Consider the following 15,335-nt stretch of genomic DNA (forward strand, 5'->3'; position numbering starts at 1 on the left):
GGAGTTTGTATATTTGTGGAAATCCTGTGAAGAATGACCAAATGGCAATTGGGTTTGACATGGAAAAACACCATTGTTTGGTTCTGTTTTCTGTAATTCTTTTCTCTAGTTCGGCTTGGGGGTGGGGGGGCTCATTACCGGAGATTTCGAGGCAAAAGTTTTAAACGTGTCATGTGAAAAATAAGAGGAAATGGCAAATTCTTGTAAATTGACAAATCATCATTTGTGATCCCCTTCCATCTATTTTTCTTTCAATATAATGTTACTATGTATTTGTTTTTACTCTTTTAATATTATTCAATTTTTCACATATCACCAACTTTAAATTATCTCCATTTTATAATTCTACCATTTTTATTTTAATTAAATATTTTTCTCCAATCGTTTCAAAAAAAAAAATATATTTTTCTCCATTAATTTAATTATTTGCGTTTAACGGGCGCGAGTTCTAAGTCAGTGAAAAGATAAAATTTGAAAAGGAATTTTAAGGATAAAAAAAGGTACACATTTATGTTTTATTTTTTTAATTTGAAAGTAATCATTATAACCATACGTTATTCTACTCTAGTAGCCCCCGGACCCTTTTTTTTTTTCTCTTTCTTTTAGGTAAATGTCACCTTGAACCGTCTAATATATCTTTCTCCATATTAATGTAAGTTATTATTATTTTTTTAATAATAACTTGCACAGAACATCAAAAAAAAATAATAATAATAACTTGCATCTTATTAGATAAAGATGAAGTAATATTGATGCATCTTATCTTCTTCTTCTTATCTTATATATATATATATATAAATAGGGAAATTTTTTCAATTTTAAAATTGTTTTAATTGTAAATTTTATTGTCAAATCAATATTTGATAAATCGTATTTTATTAACGAATAATAATTTGACACATGTATTTTAAAATTTTGAATTTAATTAGGTTTCAAGCTATAATTTTAAGTCAATAGTATTATTTTTTTTCCTATTCTAATTAAGAAATCAAAACACAATAAAAACATAATGATTCCTAATAAAATTCTACCAATTACTTTTTTCTAATATAATAATTTTATTCCTAATCAATTTTCTATTTATTATTTCAAAAATTATTCTTAATAAAATTATAATAATATAATATATTTATTTTTCTAATTTTTTTATTAAAAAATTTTTCCTAATTAAAATGGACACGTTTTTTTTTCTATTCAAACTGGTATATTATTAAAAAATTATTCCTTATCAAATTATAATACACTATATTTTATCTAATTTTTTATTAAACTACTATTTTTAATAAAAATCAACTATATATTTTTCTTATTCTTAATTAAAATTCACATATCTTATTTTTCAAACAATTAATAATTTTTCCTAATTAAAATTCATTATATTTTTTTTTCCTATTTAGTAATTAAAATGGACGCAATTTCTTGTTTTCTTTTAAAATGGGCATATTAATTAAAAAATTATTTTTGATAAAATTAAAATATATATTTTTAAATTTTTTTTATTAACTATTATTTCTAATAAAAATCCGTTGTAATCCTAACTAAAACAGACATATCTTATTTTTCAAACAATGGAAACAAATAAATTGATTAAATGAAATTATAAATTTTATTATAAAATCAAATCTTGATATGTGACTTTTACTTTTTTCTATATTTATTATGTTTAAAAACAAAAGAATTTTTTTAATTTTAATAGAATTGTAGATTTTAAAATAAAATCAAAATAAATATAATTGATATAAAATTAAAATAATTTTTTTATATGATATTCGACATATATTTAATAATTTTTAATACAAATAATTATTATATTTTTTTATAATACATTTAAATTATTAATTTTGAAAGGTACGAATATCCCGTCCAACGAACGGGCCTACTGACTTATCTTATATATAATAGCGAGACTTTTCCAACTTTAAATCTGTTTCAATTGCAAATTTAATTGCAAATTTTATTGTCAAATCAACATCCGAAGCATGACGTTTTATTAACGAATAATAATTTAACACATGTATTTTAGAACTTTGAGTTTAACTAGGTTTCAAGTTACAATTTTAAATCAATGATATTATTTTTTTCTATTCTAATTAGGAAATCAAAACACAATAAAAGTATAATGACTCCTAATAAAATTATAATACACTATATTTTTTCTAATTTTCTTATTTAATAATTTTTCCTAATTAAAATTCACTATATTTGATTTTTCTATTGTTAATTAAACGGGCGCATCTTCTTTTTTCTATTCAAATGGATATATTATTTAAAAAATTATTTCTAATTAAATTAAAATATATATTAATTTTTTTATTAAACTATTATTCGTAATAAAAATCAGTTGTATTCTTTTTTTCTATTCCAAACTAAAACAGACATATCTTATTATTCAAATAAGAGAAACAACTAAATTGATTAGATATATTTTTAAATTTTATTATGACATCAAATTTTGATATGTAGACTTTTACTTTTTCCTATATTTATTATTTTTAAAAACAAATTAAAATTTTTAATTCTAAGAGGATTGTAGATTTTGATATAAATCAAAATAATTATAATTGATATAAAATTAAAATAATATATAATATTTGACATATATTTAATAATGTTTAATACAAATAATTATTGTAATTAGACTTTTTCAATTTTAAATATGTTCCAATTGTAAATCTTATTTTCAAATTAAAATCCGACACATGACGATTTATTAACGAATAGTAATTTGACACATGTATTTTAGAACTTCGAGTTTAATAATTAGGTTTTAAATTATAATTTTAAGTCAATGATATTTTTTTCCTACTCCAATTAGGAAATCAAAATATAATAAAAACATTATGAATCCTAATAAAATTCTATCAATTACTTTTTCATAATATAATAATTTTATTCCAGATAAATTTTCTATCTATTATTTAAAAAATTATTCCTAATAAAATTATAATATATTATATTTTTTATTCTTATTTTCTTATTAAACATATTTTCCTAATTAAAATTAATTACATTTTTTTTTCTATTCATAATTAAAAATGACACGTCTTTTTTTTCCTATTCAAACGGACATATTATTAACAAAAACTATTCCTAATCAAATTATAATATATATCATTTTTCTAATTTTTTATTAAACTATTATTCCTAATAAAAATCCGCTATATATTTTTTATTCTTAATTAAAATGGGCATATTTTATTTTTCAATTAATAGGAACAACTAAACTGATTAGATACAATTATAAATTTTATTAAAATCAAATCTTGATATGTAACTTTTATTTTTTGCTATATTTATTATTTTGAAAACAAAATAAATTTTTAATTCTATAACTGTAGATTTGAAAAAAAAAATTATAATTGATATAGAGTTAAAATAATTACCTTTTATATAATATTTGACATAAATTTAATAGTGTTTAATACGAATAGTTAGTATATAATTTTATATATGATATATACATTTAAATTATTAGTTTTTAAAGGTACGGACTCTCCATCCGATGGACGGACCACTGATAGACATAAAAAAACATGTAAGGTGTGTAAGGAATGGGGGTTGGTTAAACAGGTCTAGTTTTGCTCTAACAGGGATACTGACATTTCCTGGACAACTCATAGCTCTGGTAAGTACTCTATTACTTCTGGCTACGAGGTGATTAGAGAAAAGAAGGGTAGAGTTCTGTGGTGTATTCTAGTTTGGGGGAAAAGGGTATATATTCTAGACATGGATTCATTCTATGGATGGCCATTCATGGAAGACTTACTGTTAAAGAAAGACTGTTCAAGTGAGCAGTTTGTGGTGATACTACTTGTTGTTTGTGTGGCCATAATCTTGAAAGCTTGGATCATTTGTTCTTTACTTGTGCTTTTTCAAGCTGTGTTTGGAATGCTGTTATGCCTTATTGTTCTATTCTACGTCGACCATTGTCGTGGAAAAGAGAGATTGATTGGTTTAGTAAGAAAGCTAGAGGTAAATCAGTCCTTGTCAGGCTGAGAAGATTTTTTTTTTTTGTAGCTGTAGTGTATTTCATTTGGTTAGAGCGCAATGATGCTGTGTTTTCTGGTAAAAATGCAAGTACTGTTCATGTTATTAGACGTATCCGAAATGCTGTATTATTGGCGTCTGTCTGTAATAATTCTGCAGTTAGTACTCTGCTTTTGAGTTGGACCGTGTAGAATTGTTTTGGTCTGTATTGTGAGAATATTATGAGTCTGTATGATTCGTTTGGGCGTTTCCCATTTGGATAAATAAAATTTATGCTTTCAAAAAAAAAAGGATATGTAAAGAATGATATCTAATTTTTTTTTCCAATAATCATGGCTAAACCAATAAAATGAATAAAAATATCGATCATAAATTATTCAATCGAAGACTTGTACTTCATCACAGTTATAGAATGGCATACGATGGTAAAAAAATTTGTATCTCATCCCGATTATAGAATGGCAGGTGACAGTAACAATAGTAATCTAATAAGAGTTAGAAATCGATGTTGTAGAAACCATGTAACAAGCGCAATCAAATTTTCTACACTAAATTTATTACTTTTTGTAAATTTATTTTTTACTTCACATACATTTGGAGGGAAAGTAAATTTCCGTCTCATAACGCGTAAGTTGCATACACGAGTAAATATATAACATACGAAATATCGAAAATAGCCTTATCAGTTTGTAATAAAAGGGATACAGCATACATACATACATTCTTCCGTCATTCGAGTCGAACACCTTCTTTCTTCTGGTGATCTCTCTTCTCTAGTCTCATTCTCTCACTGTATAAAATCCAAAAGTCCCGTTATTCTCCATTGAAGCTCGACAATTTACTCATGACAGTGCTGACTCCAGCTCCAATCGATGCAAGTCTCCAATCTCTCTTTCTCCTCTTTTGTATTGGATGCGTTTAATTTCACTTCCCATGCTCCGTTTCTATCCGAGTCATGATTCGTGGTTTCCTTTTTTCGTCAACCTTTTCTTTGCTTTGTCTTCCTGGGCATTGGTTTTTGTGTTTGAAGTTGTCAATTTTCCTTTTGGGAGATAAATTGTGTGATTGGTGCCTAAAATTTCACGTGCTTTAAATTTAATTCATCTTAGATCGTTTTTCTCTGATTCAGATTCTGAATTATTTTAGTATCGTTGTTTTTTTTCACTTTGATTTGCACAGCAACAAGAGGACGAGGAGATGCTCGTTCCCCGGTCAGATGTGACTGACAATCACCAATCCATGGAAGGTATTTCCACTCTGTTCTTGGATCTTATTTTGGTCTAGCTTTCGAGAACTTGATCTGATTGAATTGTTTGGCTTTCCATCATTTTTTTGCATGTTTCTTAGTCCCTTATTTTTATTTTTTATTTTTCAAAATGTGCATTATGTAAAGCTGTACGATATTCGAAACTAGTCAAAGTATAATTAGCTGAACTAAGTTTTTCATTGGGTTTGCCGAGTTAAAGGTGCTTTTAATTTTCATGTCATGAGAACTTTGAAGCTTGATTGCGTTGTTCTTATAGTATCATTTTAAGGTTTTCATTTGGTTTTTAATTACTTGTCGTAGTTCAACCTGAAGCTGCCACTGCTGGGGAGAGTCAGCCTGCTGAGGAACCTCCTGCTCAGTCCAGATTCACATGGAAGATTGAAAACTTTTCTAGGCTGAATACAAAGAAACACTACTCAGAAGTATTTGTCGTTGGAGGTTATAAATGGTATTGTTGACATCTTTTAATTAGGTTTGCGATTTCACGTTGTTGCATGCAGCTTGGGCCTTGGAGAACTGTATTTTCAGTTACCCGTTTATTTTGTGCTTGTAGGCGTGTACTTATATTTCCAAAAGGAAACAATGTGGACCATTTATCCATGTATCTGGATGTCGCGGATTCAACAAGTTTACCCTATGGGTGGAGCAGATATGCTCAGTTTAGCTTAGCAGTTGTCAATCAAATACACAACAAGTATTCAATCAGAAAAGGTATTCTTTTACTGAACTATATAAGTAACTTCATTTTGCATTTTTTTTTTAAACCGTTTTGTCAAACATGAATTTATAGTTTATTTATTGCTTAAGTTTACTGCCTTGCTTCATAATTGTTTCCAGTCGGATTTCTTTATACTTATTATGTGCTGTTTATTCTGGAAATGGAAACTACCATTGTCGAAAAAGCACTGTAAATTACAATCCATCAATCATGAGATCCTGTGGGGCCCAATTTCAGGGCATTTTAGAATAATTGAAAAGTGTACTGAGGCATTCTAATGTCCTGTGTGAACACAACTTTAAATCCAAAATTGGCTTTTCCTCTCGTGTTAGTTCTTTTTCATCCTTGTCATAAAAATCCAAGTTCCTTGCTTGTTTAGTAGGTTCTATTATACTGTTAACTATTTGTAAGAGATAGAGGGACAATCTAAGAGGTTTTTATTTTAGTGTTATCTTTTTATTTTGTCATTAGAAAATTGTGGAGTTACTATGCATACATCTACTCATTTTTGCATTAACTTTGATTGATTTGTGCTGACAGACACCCAACACCAGTTCAATACACGAGAAAGTGATTGGGGATTCACCTCCTTTATGCCTTTGAGTGATTTATATGATCCAAGTAGAGGCTACCTGGTGAATGACACTCTTTTAATTGAAGCAGAGGTTATTGTTCGTAAGGTTGTGGACTATTGGACATACGATTCAAAAAAGGAGACCGGCTATGTTGGTCTAAAGAACCAGGGAGCAACATGTTACATGAATTCTCTCTTGCAAACTCTGTATCATATCCCTTATTTTAGGAAGGTTGGTATTATTTGAAAATGGGCTTATAATGATTTGTGTGAGGTATTTATTTGGGTTTCTAATCTGGAGTGGGCGTTTCCAGGCGGTCTACCACATGCCCACAACTGAAAATGATATACCATCTTCAAGCATTCCTTTGGCTCTGCAGTCCCTCTTTTACAAGCTTCAATACAGTGACAGTAGTGTCGCAACAAAAGAGTTGACCAAATCTTTTGGATGGGACACTTATGATTCTTTTATGCAGCATGATGTTCAAGAACTTAATAGGGTTCTGAGTGAGAAACTTGAAGACAAGATGAAGGTTTGTAATAAGAGTGCTTTTTTTTTTTTTTTTTTTTTTTTTTCTTTTTGGGTATTTTGGAAGTCTCCTAGTCAGAACTTTAATTTGATTATTGTCGACATTTGACCAGGGAACTGTTGTAGAAGGCACTATCCAGCAGTTGTTCGAGGGTCATCACATGAACTACATTGAGTGCATAAATGTGGATTATAAATCTACAAGAAAGGAGTCTTTTTATGGTATCTTTCATGTATTTCAAATGCTTCTTTGCTTTTTTGCTATTGTGCAATTTCTAATCTGCATTTGTTCCGGCAGACCTGCAGCTAGATGTTAAAGGTTGCCGTGATATTTATGCATCTTTTGATAAGTACGTAGAAGTTGAACGTCTTGAGGGGGATAATAAATACCATGCTGAACAATATGGACTGCAGGTTAGTTCTTGTTTATGAGATGTCAAAATTTTGTCTCCAAAGTATCCTGGGTGTTCTTATTTTCAGCCAGATTAGCAGCTTTTGTTTGCGGCTATTGCTGTCATTGACATGAGTTTCTTACATGTCCTGTTGGAGTGCCATCATTTTGAAACTTAGTTGATAGTACTGTACTTGATGATAAATGCAGGATGCTAGGAAGGGTGTGCTTTTCATCGATTTCCCTCCTGTACTTCAGCTGCAGCTGAAACGTTTTGAGTATGATTTTATGCGAGACACCATGGTTAAGGTTGGGATGAACAATCTCGCTCTGGAATCTCTCTTTCTCCCTCTCTCTTTTCTTTGCATCTTTTAGAAGAGTGGGTGTTTTTGTAATTTAATACTTTTAGTTGATAGATTGCGCAGATTTCATCGGTGTGACACTAAAATAGAATGAGTTAAAACTTATAATAATTTGTTTTCTTAACTACATTTTGTCAACATTAGGACTGCTTTTCTGTTGGCTTTGTGTAATTATTTTTCTTTTTGTTTATTATCTGGAGTTACAGGGTACAATTCTGCTTCTTCTTCTTCTTCTTTTTGTATCATTATTGTAGTTGTTGAACTATAATTTGAAATAGATTTCATGTTGAGGTCTGTATGAAGATTCCACCTGAAACTTTGAAATGGACTTTCGAGTTTCAATCTTGATTAATATTCGTGGCCATCTTATCACCATTGGAGACCGTTGCATCTGCAAAATCATGATTTCTATGGACATTATTTTTTTGTATGTGTCATTTGTTTCATGATTCTTCTGGTTCACAAATTTGTTTCTCGGTCACATTTGTCACATGAAGTGGATAGCTAGGATGTTGACTTAGTTGTCTTACATTTCTGTAATGGTAGTCTTGAGACATGTAGTTATAATCATTTGGTATCATTTTAAACCTTTGTGCAGAATTTGATGGATTCAGTTTGAACATGATTTTCTTTCATGGCTCATGCGCATGTTCTTTTGTAGATTAATGATCGTTATGAATTCCCTTTGCAACTTGACCTCGACCGAGAGAATGGCAAATATTTATCACCTGATGCTGATAGGAGTGTTCGCAACTTATACACGCTTCACAGGTATAACCATGTCGGTGACATTAATGTTATCACTTTGCTTTGTGCATAAAATAAATAACTTGCACCATTACGATCAATAAGCACTTTATTGTTAGTGGTAAGTAATTTATGCAACAGATGGAGAGCTTTAAATGTGAAAAGTTTAGATGGAGCTTGTTAGCTCGCCCCCTCATTCATTTTTCCTATGAATAAACATGACATGATACGTTCTTCTTCATAGGCTTTTGATTATTAAGTATTAATTTAGAGCCTAAAAAAAGAAAAAAAAATACAAGGAATTTTCTTCAGTCATTACCATGCAGTAGGCACACATATATGCTAATACTGGCTCATGCTCAACACTGTGATTTCTGTTCCATTACTTGTCCTTATGTTGCTGCTGAACCTCTTTTTTTCTTTTTGGATGCAGTGTTTTGGTTCACAGTGGTGGGGTTCACGGTGGACATTATTATGCCTTTATCCGGCCTACTCTTTCTGATCAGTGGTATGTAGTTTCTCATGCCTGCATGCACAAGTCTATTGCATTCTTAGCATAAGACAAAACCCCATTCAGGAAAAAACTTAAAATGTTCATGGAATTAGGACTAGAAAGCTCTTTTTATTTTGACTGTTATGTCTAATTCTATGTGCGCCATATAAATTGTTACTGCTGACTAGATACTTCTGCAGACCACTTTGAATTGTTGTTTTAGTGGTTTGCAGGTCATATGTGGGGATAGTTTGCTTGGCATTTATATTGACCATGCCTTTGTTTTAGTTTTTGATTTTTGTCTTTCAATGTCTTCAGGTATAAATTTGATGATGAAAGAGTTACGAAAGAAGATATGAAGAGGGCTTTAGAGGAGCAATACGGTGGTGAAGAAGAGGTACTGTTGTGATGACTCTTCTGTTTTAATTTTTCCTTTGTAAAGCACCATTAACTTCTATCAGATTCCTTTCCATATATTATTTGGTTTAACCCTGCTTATGATTCAACAGTTGCCACCAACTAATCCTGGATTCAACAACACACCTTTTAAGTTCACCAAATATTCAAATGCTTACATGCTGGTGTATATACGTGAAAGTGACAAGGATAAGATAATTTGCAATGTGGATGAGAAAGATATAGCAGAGCATCTAAGGGTAAGATGATTTTATCATATTTGGTTGTGATCAAAGTTACGGATCAACAGATGAAAGATTCCAGAATTAAAATTGAGCTTTGTAATAAGAAAAATGGCGTCTGGAAGGCTTTCAATAGAAATGATATCTAGTATGCTGGTAACCATTTTTTTATGAAATGATCTGTTCATATGTGGCTTACATTGATAAGCTTGCATGCGAGGCTTGAATTGATTCCCACACAACACAAGAACTATCTAAATATGACCCATTTTTTATGGAATGATCTGCTCATACTGTCATTTGAAGATCCATTATTTGTCTTTACTGCTGCATCCTTATGTGGAATGAACTCGATTTCCCAGGAGAGGTTGAAGAAGGAACAAGAAGAAAAAGAGCACAAGAAGAAGGAAAAGGCAGAGGCACATCTGTATACAATTATAAAGGTTAGTGCTTCAATCTTTAAGTATGTGGGAAGTGTGGCTAAATTCTACTAATATTTATTTTGTCGTCGTAGGTTGCACGGGATGAAGATCTTGCAAATCAGATAGGAAAAGATGTTTATTTTGATCTTGTAGATCATGACAAAGTCAGGAATTTCCGTATTCAAAAGCAGACCTCTTTCCAACTCTTCAAGGTATCTGATTGAAGAAGACTTTTTTTTGTCACATTGTTTGGATTTAATTGTAGCATGTTATTGCTGTGGTCTTATACTTAGTGTTTAGTCTCATTGAGCCTCATATGTCCAGCAACAAAGTGACGAACCAAGTCACTCCCTGTACATTGACGTCTAGGTTATACTTATGGTGTTAATTGTACACTGATTAGAATATGACACGAGGGAAGATTTGTGAATCCTAAGCTGGTCATCAATATGGAGCTTCATGAGTTCCTGATTTTGTTGTCCTTATCTATTGCAGCGTGTGTATTGGAGGTTTATAGTTTCTTTTCCTTTGTAAGTGTGTTGATAGGCATGAGTTTTGCAGGAAGAGGTTGCTAAGGAGCTTGGTATACCGGTCCAATTTCAGCGTTTTTGGTTGTGGGCAAAGCGTCAAAACCATACGTACCGTCCCAACCGGCCATTGACACAGATGGAGGAGAATCAATCTGTATATATTTTACTCCTACCTTCTTAAAATTCTTCTTGTTCTTTTGGTGCGGCTAATAGTCAGATCTTCGTTTTCATTGTAGGTTGGACAATTAAGGGAGGTGTCAAATAAGGTTCATAATGCGGAATTGAAGCTATTCTTGGAAGTCGAGCTTGGGCTGGTAGTTATCTTTTCAATTTAAAATAATTATTTGAGTAAAATTTGTGCCATTTTGTCTGTATTGTTAATAACAAATACCATGCAGGACTCGCGCCCTGTTGCTCCACCTGACAAGACAAAGGAGGACATACTGCTTTTCTTTAAGCTTTATGATCCTGAGAACGAAGAACTTTGGTAGTTTTGCTTTTCTGCACCCTTTCTTTCATCATTTCTCCAAAAGTGAAACCTTTCAAAGTCTGCCTAACTAATGTTATGATTTCAGTTATGTTGGAAGACTCTTTGTCAAGGGTAGTGGGAAGCCGATAGAGATTGTATCAAAACTTAACCAGTTAGCACAGTTTGCTCCTGATGAAGATATTGAACTTTATGAGGTTTGTTTTTCATTTTAGATGTTTTTCATTGCTGAGGCTTCAATTAGATTTTGCCTGGGATTTTCATGTTCTTAGAGCGAGAATATTAAAATTGGGATTTTGCATGGATGCCAAGTCTTCTGAATTCTTTTTAGATTTTCAAAATTTCTCTGGGATGATTGCAAGAGTATGTTTAGTGCTGTAGAAGTGTACGTCACTGAGTTTTTTTTTCTTACCCTTGTTCTTGAATTGCTGATATGATGCTGAACCTCATATAATTTTTTCTCTTTTGTTGTCCCAAATATGGTAACCGTTTCTTTTGTTCTAGTATTGCGATTGATTTTGGTGGCATTCAATGCAAAATTCTGCGTGAAACTATGGTATCTATGTATAATCTTAGTGTTCGACTTTACATTTGTCTGTAGGAAATCAAGTTTGAACCCAGCGTCATGTGTGAACCCATAGACAAGAAATGCACATTTCGCTCCAGCCAGGTTTAATACTTAACATTTGTCTTCAATGATCAATTATATGCATAGCCATTTGTCATTGTGGTGATACAACTGTTGTCTTTTTTACCAGCTTGAAGATGGAGACATTGTTTGTTTCCAGAAATCCCTTCCAGCTGAAACTATTGAACAATATCGCTATCCAGATGTCCCTTCATTTCTCGAATATGTGCACAATCGCCAGGTAACCTTTTTGAAGCCTTTCTTGTTCTTGAAAAACGATTCCTGCAAAGCATTTATTTAGCCCTTCAATCATTTTGGATTACACAGTAATGTGAAAGATTCTACCTATAGCTGCGTTAGTTTGGAAGCTCATTCACTCCAGCCCAGGCTCATGTTCATGGCCCACTACTGTATTGGGTGGCTTCTGTAGATCTAATAGTCTAATTGGCTCGCTAATCTGCTAACTTCACTATTATCGGTTAATTTAATTAACAATTAGTTTAGCTTGGGCAATTACTTCAAACGTATCCATTGCCTAAAAGGGCTAATTCCTCCTTGATTGAATGAATTTCAGGCTGTTCACTTCCGCTCTCTGGAAAAGGCCAAGGAAGATGATTTCTGTCTGGAATTGTAAGTGCAAGTTTGGCAAAAAGAATTTATCATGTTGGTTTTGATGCCGAATTTTCTTCTCTCACATGGGCTTACTTAGTGGTTTTTGTTCGCTTATGCTGATTTAAGCTGTTTAGTATAAACAATTTTTTACTTTTTTTAAAAAAAATAAAAGGAAAAAAAGAGTATATTTAAGCATTCTTCACTATGAGCAGTTTTGTGAGTACCAAACACCCGATCAGAAATGTGAACAAATAGTTGACTTGCATTATATCTCTTTGTTGCTTGCATGTGTGGATGTCAAGGTCGAAACTTCACACTTATGATGATGTAGTCGAAAGAGTAGCTCGTCATCTTCAATTGGAAGACCCCTCCAAAATTCGGCTTACTTCTCACAACTGTTACTCTCAGCAACCCAAACCTCAGCCCATCAAGTACCGAGGAGTGGACCGTTTGTCTGATATGCTTGTCCACTATAATCAGGTTATATAAACTTGCCCTAATTTTGATATGAATCTGTAGTCACTCTGAAATATTGTCTTTAACACTTTTCGTAATTGTTTGAGGCAGACTTCTGATATACTGTACTATGAAGTTTTGGACATTCCTTTGCCAGAATTGCAAGGTTTGAAAACTCTGAAAGTGGCATTTCATCATGCTACAAAAGATGAAGTGAGTAGCAATCATATGCTTACACAAGTTATATATGTACATAATGAGATAGTCTTGAAATTAATTTTGATCTTTTACAGGTTGTAATTCATACAATGAGACTACCAAAACAGAGTACTGTCGCAGATGTGATTAATGAGCTTAAAACTAAGGTTTGTTCTTGGTTTTATTAATGCTGAATTTTCTCTTTTAGATTTTGTTATATTCTGAAAGTGCATTCGGATGTCTGATAGGTTGAGCTGTCGCACCCAGATGCGGAACTTAGGCTGCTTGAAGTATTCTATCACAAGATTTACAAGGTGTGGAACTTTCCTGATGTCGAGTCTGATTAGAAATTTAAAAGAAGATGCAACAAATAAATAAATAAATAATTAATCACTGGTCTTTTGATCTAGATTACTATTTTAATGCGATTATGGCTCTCATTTCTCAAACTTGTATATGAACCTGGCTTGGGAAGGTTGAAACTGATTGATTGCAGTAGGCTTCCTCTGATGTTCTATGCATCTTCCTTTCATTCGCATGTCATCTCTTTCTTTGTTTGCCATCCCATGTCTCCCCTTTATATTTTTTTCCCCATCTCAGCTCATTTTTTGTGGCTATTTAATCCTCTCATTACTTATTTATTTATTTTCTTTGCATCAGATATTTCCACCAAATGAGAAGATTGAGAACATAAACGATCAATATTGGACATTACGGGCAGAAGAGGTGAGGTGATGTAAATACTGGTTGGGATAAAAGTGCCGAACTCGATTTTGATATTGGTGACTCAGATGATTTGAATCTTTGATGTCTGTTTTGGTTGTATTCTTTTTTTTTTTTTTTTTTTTTTTTTTGTTTACTTGGTTTTCTTGTTTGGTTTAACGTAATCGGAGTGAGTAGTTTGGCCTTAGAACGTTTCCTAATGTCACAGATTCCAGAAGAAGAGAAAAATCTCGGTACACATGATCGCTTAATACATGTTTATCACTTCATGAAAGACACGGCTCAGAATCAGATGGTAAATACACTTGCAAGCATTTGTTGATGTAATCCATATTATATCGTCAGTTGTAACGAGCCTTAACTATGCTACCATCATTTTTTATGAGAACAGCAAATCCAGAATTTTGGGGAACCATTTTTCTTGGTCATACACGAAGGTGAAACTTTGGCTGAAATTAAGGTGCGAATACAAAAGAAATTGCAAGTTCCAGATGAGGAATTTGCCAAGGTATAGTTCTACTTCCACTGTGGAGTCTGTTTGTACAGAAAGTAATATTCCCTTCCCTGTCATGTGAATAAAACTGGATCATTACAGACTCTCCTCAATTTATTCAAATTGTTTTTAATGTAGTGTATTTTTCTTAGAATGTAATAAAGCTTTCCTGTTTTTCAGTGGAAATTTGCATTCCTCTCTCTTGGGCGGCCAGAGTACCTTCAGGACTCTGATGTCGTCTCCAGTCGTTTTCAGGTTTGTATTAACAATAATTGTTATGGTAATCTATTGTTATTTAGTACTCTTTAAGTTATCATCTCTTTTGTTTTCTCAGAGACGAGATGTTTATGGTGCTTGGGAGCAATATCTTGGCTTAGAGCACTCCGACACAGCTCCTAAAAGAGCATATACAGCTAATCAGGTATGTAGCTGAATGTTGCTTCTTTAAAGTACATTCTAGTGATATGTGACCTTTTTTTAACAATTCCTTATTATTTCTCTACAGAATCGCCACGCTTACGAGAAGCCGGTTAAAATCTACAACTGAGGAGTTTGTATATTTGCGGAAATGGAGTAACGTGAAGAACGAACAAATGACAATTAGCATTGAGATGGAGGAAAAACACCGTTGTCGGTTCTGTTGTCTGTGTAATTCTTTTCGCTAGTTTGGCTGGCCGAGCAATTTGTGTACAAACTTTACTGCACCACACCAGTGTGTTATTTGATAGATAGGCCCCGTCGAGCATCTACTGCTTCCGATTTTAAAAATGGAGGTTCTTTTCTTTCGAGTGATAGTCGACTTGCAGTGTAATTTTACAGTATATAAACAAGTTTTTGTCTATTAGCAAAAAATGTATACAGGGTATAGCCAGGCCATCATCATATCATATATTTAGTAATGTTTTCCCCCCCTTCATTAATGTACCGATTCCGAGTTAGCTCCATGTAACGAAATACTTATTCTCTATGAAACCTATTTATGCAGACTCCATGGATGTGGTTTTAAATTGTCTTGGTTGAAGAGAAGAGAAACAAATTTTACAAGAAAAATTAAAGGCAAGAATCGAACGGATTGCGTGT

General features: G+C 32.1%; 1 protein-coding gene across 2 annotated transcripts; it reads left to right on the forward strand.

The window, feature by feature from the left end:
• Window positions 1-4,831: 4,831 nt before the first annotated feature.
• LOC139884696 (ubiquitin C-terminal hydrolase 12-like) lies at window positions 4,832-14,802 on the forward strand. 2 transcript variants are annotated; one of them, XM_071868691.1, is made up of 32 exons: window positions 4,832-4,865; window positions 5,174-5,233; window positions 5,555-5,702; window positions 5,808-5,965; window positions 6,513-6,778; window positions 6,861-7,079; window positions 7,189-7,297; window positions 7,374-7,489; window positions 7,677-7,775; window positions 8,490-8,599; window positions 9,009-9,083; window positions 9,387-9,465; window positions 9,578-9,724; window positions 10,069-10,149; window positions 10,221-10,340; window positions 10,690-10,812; window positions 10,895-10,972; window positions 11,057-11,145; window positions 11,234-11,342; window positions 11,747-11,815; window positions 11,904-12,014; window positions 12,348-12,403; window positions 12,688-12,865; window positions 12,953-13,054; window positions 13,135-13,206; window positions 13,288-13,353; window positions 13,700-13,765; window positions 13,971-14,057; window positions 14,154-14,270; window positions 14,436-14,510; window positions 14,590-14,676; window positions 14,761-14,802. In XM_071868691.1, exons 1-32 carry the CDS (start codon window positions 4,832-4,834, stop codon window positions 14,800-14,802), a joined length of 3,348 nt encoding a protein of 1,115 aa, XP_071724792.1. The 2 variants fall into 2 exon arrangements, with proteins under 2 accessions (XP_071724792.1, XP_071724791.1); XM_071868690.1 differs by having other exon boundaries at window positions 4,832-4,861; window positions 5,167-5,233.
• The last annotated feature ends 533 nt before the right edge of the window (window positions 14,803-15,335 follow it).

This window comes from Rutidosis leptorrhynchoides, unplaced genomic scaffold, assembly GCF_046630445.1.
Source record: "Rutidosis leptorrhynchoides isolate AG116_Rl617_1_P2 unplaced genomic scaffold, CSIRO_AGI_Rlap_v1 contig589, whole genome shotgun sequence".
Lineage (NCBI taxonomy): Eukaryota > Viridiplantae > Streptophyta > Magnoliopsida > Asterales > Asteraceae > Rutidosis > Rutidosis leptorrhynchoides.

Coding starts and splice junctions, on each gene's coding strand:
- LOC139884696 (XM_071868690.1), top strand. CDS start 4,832: ATGACAGTGCTGACTCCAGCTCCAATCGAT. Junction 7,776..8,489: donor TGCGAGACACCATGGTTAAG/GTTGGGATGAAC, acceptor GTTCTTTTGTAG/ATTAATGATCGTTATGAATT. Junction 12,015..12,347: donor AATATGTGCACAATCGCCAG/GTAACCTTTTTG, acceptor AATGAATTTCAG/GCTGTTCACTTCCGCTCTCT.